Source organism: Bos taurus, chromosome X (assembly GCF_002263795.3).
Source record: "Bos taurus isolate L1 Dominette 01449 registration number 42190680 breed Hereford chromosome X, ARS-UCD2.0, whole genome shotgun sequence".
Classification (NCBI taxonomy): Eukaryota; Metazoa; Chordata; class Mammalia; order Artiodactyla; family Bovidae; genus Bos; species Bos taurus.
The window spans coordinates 86833581-86840764 of NC_037357.1; the positions used below are offsets into that span (position 1 = coordinate 86833581).

The 7184-nt window shown below is 43.6% G+C and overlaps 1 protein-coding gene across 1 annotated transcript; it reads left to right on the forward strand.

Annotated features, from left to right (window-relative positions):
* Nucleotides 1–5845: 5845 nt before the first annotated feature.
* LOC100140342 (E3 ubiquitin-protein ligase SIAH1-like) lies at nt 5846–6870 on the forward strand. The gene is given in 2 exon segments (XM_010821930.3): nt 5846–6332; nt 6335–6870. Coding segments are annotated over 2 exon segments (858 nt in total). The 5' UTR covers nt 5846–6002; the 3' UTR covers nt 6863–6870.
* Nucleotides 6871–7184: the final 314 nt, after the last annotated feature.

Sequence of the window (7184 nt, forward strand, 5' to 3'; positions counted from 1 at the left end):
CCAACTTCTGATGTCTATGTCAGAAACTTTCTCTATCTCTTTTATATTTTAATAAAACTTTATTGTGCAAAAGCTCTGAGATCAAGCCTTGTCACTGGCCATGGATTGAATTCCTCTTCTCCAGAGGCTAGCATTCCCGGCATCTTTTCATGGTTCAGCAGCAACGTTTCAATTCCAAATGGTTTTCTGAAGTGCTTCAATCATTTTACATTCCCACCAGCAGTGCACAAAGAATTACCTTGAATTTTTTTCTTTTCTCTCTTTTTTAACAATCTGATATTATGTTATGCTCCTTATTGTGGTTTTAATTTGCATTTCCCCTGTGATTTATGAGGTTGAATGCCTTTCACATTTATTGGACATTTGTAATGTCTTCTGTAATTTGCCTGTTCAGATGGTTTGCCCATTTTTTGAAGCTTGGGCCTGTCGTTGATGTGCCAAGTCTCATAAATTTAGTCCCTGGGGTGAGGCTATTCCTGACTGGCTGATTTTCCAAGCACCTGCACACAGCTGAAGTTATATCTAAATGGTGATTACCTGGTCACAACTTGAGACTTTGCCCACAAAACAGCCTTTTCCTTTCTTCAGTGTGTATTTTTCATTCTCAGTCACCCTTTTTGGTCTTTCCTCCCTCAAACCTGCAGGAGCAACTGTAAGAGGTTTTCCAGATCTTTATTTGGGGAGGTATGATTTTCAGTAGTGTTGCCATTTTATCAATTTAAGAAGCAAATACTGGAATTTTCCTGGTGGTCCAGTGGTTAAGACTCCATGCTTCCAGTGTAGGGAACACAAGTTTGATCCCTGGTAGGGAAACAGATCCCACAGGCTGAGGGACACAAGGAAAAAGACAAAGAACCAATTTCTGTGGCAGAAAAATGGCTCCAACTGTGCAGTTTTTGCGGGCTTTCCAGGTGGCGCTAGTGGTAAAGAATCTGCCTGCTAATGCAGGAGACACAAGAGATGCGAGTCTGATCCATGGGCGGGAAGATCCCTTGGAGTTGGAAATGGCAATCCACTCCAGTATTCTTGCTGAGAGACATGTACGTCCAGTGTTGGTAAGTCAATAAGGGGAAAAAAAGCTAAATACAAGATTTGGGGAATCCTGACAAAGCCAATGCAGGGACATAGCACAAAATAAATACAGGACAGGCCCTGTATATATAAGATGCCTGGCAACCCTGCTCCCTACGGTTGGACCAGACCCCCCACCACACACACACACACACACCTACACACACACAATGGGGTTCATCAGATTTACACTGCACGGTGGTATAAAGACCAACAAAATTGTTAGGGAAAGCACATGGACTGAAACTGCCCACCCTGGCCAGGCACCATAGTAACCATTTGCATGAGTTGTTTTATGATTGGAGGTCCTGGTAAGGAACACAGAACTAATAAGCCACCACCAACTGGAAGAGTTCGGGAAAGGTCAAAAAGGAGACACCACATGTTCGACCACTTCCCAGAATCTTTCTAACTGGCATCTATCTTGGCCAAACAAGGCGTGCACCATCAGGAAGGACTCTGAGTCAGAACGATTGGCTAAAGACAACCCAAATACAAATCCCATCACCATAAAAATCGAGACTGCCTGCCACGTCGCCGAGCAGTTCTCCTGGGTTCCCCTACTCTACTGCTCTCTGCTCGTTAGAAGGTCCCCCGTTCTTCTTGCCCAACATGGAGCAATAGCTCTCAGGCAGGTCCTGGAGGCTTTCTCTGCCTGGCTTGCTAGGTAACGCCTCAGGGACCTGCATGCCCACTGACCTCACCATTGCATAGTCAGCTATAAAGTTCAAGAATGATTGATGAATATTTTCTCAGCTTAAAGTCCTAATAGTAATATTGGCAGCTGGATCCTCATTTTAAATTTGAGCTGCTGCTGCTAAGTCGCTTCAGTCGTATCCGACTCTGTGCGACCCCTTAGACGGCAACCCACCAGGCTCCCCCATCCCTGGGATTCTCCAGGCAAGAATACTGGAGTGGGTTGCCATTTCCTTCTCCAATGCATGAAAGTGAAAAGTCAAAGTGAAGTCGCTCTATATTCTAATTAATAAGAATGTGCTTTAAAAATCCATGAAAATTTCATACCTTGAATTAATGAGGGAGAGCCAGGAAGGGTTCAGTTTGATTTTGTGTCCATCAAATTACCATTAGAAAATTATTAAAAAAGATTTTCAATGTTTTTTTAACTTATAAAAGGCTGTCTCCTCTGCTCTATATTCTTTAACAGCCTAAATGGTAAAAGAATTTGAAAAAGAATCAATATATGTAACTATATAACTGAATTTCTTTCCTGTACACCTGAAACTAACACAGCATTGTAAATCAACTATAGCCCAATATAATATAACATTTTTTGGATATCTCTGGTGGTCCAGTGGTTGAGAGTCCACCTGCCATTGCAGGAGACACAGATTCCAACCCTGGTCTGGGAAGATTCCACATGCTCTTGGGCAACTAAGCCCATGTGCTACAACCACTGAAGCCCACAGGCTCTAAACCTGTGCTCTGCAACAAGAGAAGCCACTGGAATGAGGAGCCTGCACACCGCAACTAGAGAGTAGTCCTCACTCACCACAACTAGAGAAAGTCTCCTCACAGCAGCAAAGACCCAGTGCAGTCAAAAATAAATAAATAATTTAAAAAAATAAAATTTAAAAAGGCTCTCTGAACAACAGGATGAGGACATCTTAGAGATCAGGGCCAAAATCAAATGTGATACTTCCAGAAGAAAACTGTTGATGTGATGGACTCTGTTCTAGACAGGATGATGTATTTTTTGGCCCCTTATCTCAGCATTTCTATGCCACGTGCAGGGCTGGTGCCTGGAGATCCACATGATAACATGGGACTTCAGTCAACTCCTATGTGCCCCATGGGCCTGTGTTTTCTGTCAAATGAGGAGTCATAAGCACCATTCTGATCTGTCACAGGTTGACAGGTTTTCTGAAGGTTATAACACTGTGAAAATAAAGTATCTTTGAGAAATTACATCAGCCCTCTCAGAACATACTTTGAAATTACTATCACACAGAAGTTGTTTCTTTGGAGCAAAGGTAATGTCAGTGTATTAGTCTTCTCAGATTGCCATAAAAGAATATCACAGATGAGTGGCTGACACATTAGAAATGTATTTTCTCACAGTTCCAGAAGCTAAAAGCCCCAAATCTAAGTGCTGGCTTGGTTAGTTTCTCCTGAGGCCTCTCTCCTTGGCTTGCAAATGGCCACCTACTCATTGTGTCTTCACCTGGTCTTTCTGTGTTATTGCTGTCCTAATCTTGCCCTTCTTAAAAGGATATCAATCAGAGTGGATTAGAGCCCACTTGACCTCATTTTAACTTAATCACCCCTTTAAAGGCCATATCTCCAGTTATGGTCACCTTCTGAGCTACTGGGAACTAGGCCTTCAACATCTGAATTTGGGAAGAAAACAGTTCAGCCCAGAACAGCCAGGCACAAATTTTATCTATTCGTCTACAATGTGGGGAGAGGAGGAATGAGTAGGCTAGATCTGGGCTGTGCTGCTTGGCTGAGGAGCCCTCATCTGGGATGCACAGATTGCTCAATGGTGGTTACGACTTCGGCAATGAACATAAATAATCATGACCTTATCATTTTGGTTAAAAATAATAATAATAATGCCTGCTCATTAAAAAAAAAGCCCCTCAAAAGTGCCAAGAAGCACAAAGATGAAACATTTTTTTAAAAATCACTCTAGGGGGCTCAAGATGGAGGGGACACATGTATAGCTAATGCTGATTCATGTTGATGTATGGCAAAAACCATCATAATATTGTAATTATCCTCTAATTAAAACAAACAAAAACCTTCTAGAAATAAAAAAAAATTATTCTAAGTCTCACCACCAAGAAATAACCATTTTCTCTCACCATGTTTTTCTACACATGTAGAGTTAGAAGGCAAGATTAGTGGGTGCAGAGACAGAGAGAAAGAAAAGCAATTACACAAATGGGCATATACTACATATCTTAGTTGAAGTCAAAGGTGTTGAGTTTATCTTCAATGACATTAAGAGGAAAAAAATAAAAGGATGCTGTATGAGTCTCCTATCGCTGCTGTAACAAATCAGCACAAACCTAGTGGCTCAAGGCAACGCTAATTAACACCTTACAGCTCTGGAGGTCAGAAATCTGACACGGGTCTCACCAGCCTCCAGTCAAGGTGTTAGCAGGCCTGCTAACATGCTCTAAGGGATGTTGTGTATTCTTGCCTTTTCCAGTTTTCAGAGGCCCCTGCCTTCCTCAGTTCCTGACCTACTTCCTCCATCTTGAAAGCTAATAACTTCAGCTGAGTTCTCCCATCTTATCGATTCTGACTCCCTCTTCACTTTGAAGGACCCCTGTGATTACACTGGGTCCACCAGACAATCCATGATACTCTCCCTATTTTAACGTCACTTGATTTACAACCTTAATTCCATCTGAAATCTTGATTTTTCTTTTGCCACGTAATGTAACATATGCACGTGCATGCATGCTCAGTCCCTTCAGTTGTGTCTGACTCTGTGCGACCCTATGGAATGTTGCCGGTCCAGCTCCTCTATCTACGGGATTCTCCAGGCAAGAATACTGGAGTGGGTTGCCATGCCTCCTCCAGGAGATCTTCCCAACCAGGGATCGAACCCACATCTCTTACATCTCCTGCACTGGCAGGTGGGATCTGTGGCACTAGTGCCACCTGAGAATTCCTAATATATCCACAGGTTCTGGGAATTAGGACCAGGACATCTTTGGGGGGTAAGGGCATCCTTCTGCTTGCTGCAAATGCAAAATGTAAAAAAACAAAAACAAAAACTGCTGAACTTCAGCTAAATTTTTCATCACAACACCTCCACTTTAAATTTTTTCTTAATTCTCTAAGTAAAAAATGAAAAAAGAAAAACCGTTATCAGATAAAATGCTTTTGTTTACAAGTAACAGAAACCAACTTGAACCAGCTTGACCAATAAGAGACTAAATCAGCTTACAAAAGAGGAAGTGAGCTCTGGCGCCCTGAATACAGACCTAGTGGCCCCACAGTCTTCTTACCTCTCTCCCCTGAAATATCCCAAGGCTCATAATACCTCTTGGTATTCATAATTACTAACATTTGCAAATACTTATTACCTGGAGTACAAGAAAGAAGAGAGGGCTTCAGAGAGGATAAGGAAACCACACAAGGCCATCCTGCCAGGGGTCCCAGGTCACCCAACTCTAGAAGCCAGTATCTTAACCACTGTCAGTCCTCACTGACCTGTGCTGGTGGGGACACTGTGGTGCAGAGACCTGCCTTCCTGAGTGCGTGAGTAGAGGCTGGCGGCCCAAGTTTCCAGGTCTGGTGAGAGGCACAGGCCAGCCCTCAGCCTGTCAATTACACATGACTATGGAGCTGCACCAGGATATTGCCAGGTTGCCTATTTCCTTCTCTTCCCTCTGCCTGGCTGGGCTAATCTGGGCCTTGGCAATGTGCCTATTGCTCGACAGGCTGGTCTGCTACCTTAAACAGCTTGGTTTCCCCAGGTTAAAATTGTTTGTTCTTAGGATTTCCCTGGTGGTCCAGTGGCTAAGACTCTCTGCTCCTAAAGCAGAGGTCCTGGGTTCAATCACTACTCAGGGAACTAGATTTCACAGGATGCAACTAAACAGATCCCACATACCACAATGAAGATCAGAGATCGCCTGTCATGCAATTTGGACCCGGGGCAGCCAAATAAATAAACATTCTTAAAAAAAATATCATTTGTTCTTGCCACCTTTGGGCCACCGGTGCACAGTGCACAGGTAGAGCCTCCTCAAGGGGGCCTCTCTTTAGTGTGCGGTATTTAGCAGGAGCGCTGGGAGGGGTTTGATGATGTGCAAAACTGCGGCCCAACAAAGGCTTCCGACAGTGTCACTTCAGTGGTGGCCTGAGGAAGAGGTAGTGGCAGCGATTGGCGTTGGCAAAGAAACGCGTTTGAGCCAGGACCAGAGTCTGCAGCGTGCTCTCCGCCCACAGAAATGAGCCGTGAGGCTGCACCAGCGTTACCTACTGGAACCTCAACACATATGCCATTCTCCCAGAGCGTGCCTGCCCTGACTGGCACCGCTGTGGCCAACAATGACCTGGCAAGTCTTTTTGAGTGTCCGGTCTGCTTTGACTATGTGTTACCACCCATTCTTCCCTGTCAGAATGGCCATCTCATTTGTCTCAACTGTCGCTCAAAGCTCACACGTTGTCCGACTTGCCAGGGCCCATTGGGGTCCACTCGCAACTTGGCTATGGAGAAAGTGGCCAATTCAGTACTTTTCCCGTGTACATATTCCTCTTCTGGATATGAACTAACTCTGTGAACTAACTCTACACAGAAAAGGCAGACCAGGAAGAGCTCTGTGAGTTTAGGCCTTGTTCCTGTCCATTCCCTGGTGTTGCCTGTAAATGGCAAGGCTCTTTGGATGCTGTTGTGCCACATCTGATGCATCACCATGAGTCCATGACAACCCTACAGGGAAAGAAAATAGTTTTCCTTGCTATAGACATTAATCTTCCTGGTGCTGTTGACTGGGTGATAGTGCAGTCCTGTTTTGACTTTGACTTCATGCTAGTCTTGGAGAAACAGGAAAACCAAGATGGTCATCAGCAATTCTTTGCAATTGTACAGCTGATAGGAACACGCGAGCAAGCTAAAAATTTTGCTTATCGACTTGAGCTAAATGCTCATAGGTGGCGATTGGCTTGGGAAGCCACTCCTCGATCTATTCATGAGGGAACTGCAACAGCCATTATGAACAGTGACTGCCTAGTCTTTGACACCAGCATTGCGCAGCGTTTTGCAGAAAATGGCAATTTATGCATCATTGTAACTATTTCCATGTGTTGAAATGGCAAACAAACATTTTTTGGCCAGTATTTAAAACCACTGCATTCAGTTTCCCAGAGAATAAGGCACTTGTCTGCCTACCAACCAGAAACCTTTGTTAGGTGGAAGCTAGACACATGATGGTAAATCAAAGGAAAGGCTGTTAAATACAGGGAAAATTTGCATGTAATAACATTAATATATTTAAAAATAAGTCAACAGTAAACCACTGAAAAATATAGATATATTTACATGCAACATGGGCATCTTTTGTATTAAAAAAGGAAGCATTGTAAAGCAGTGCTGAATCTGTGTTTGCTGTAGATTGAGTGTACTGTTGAAA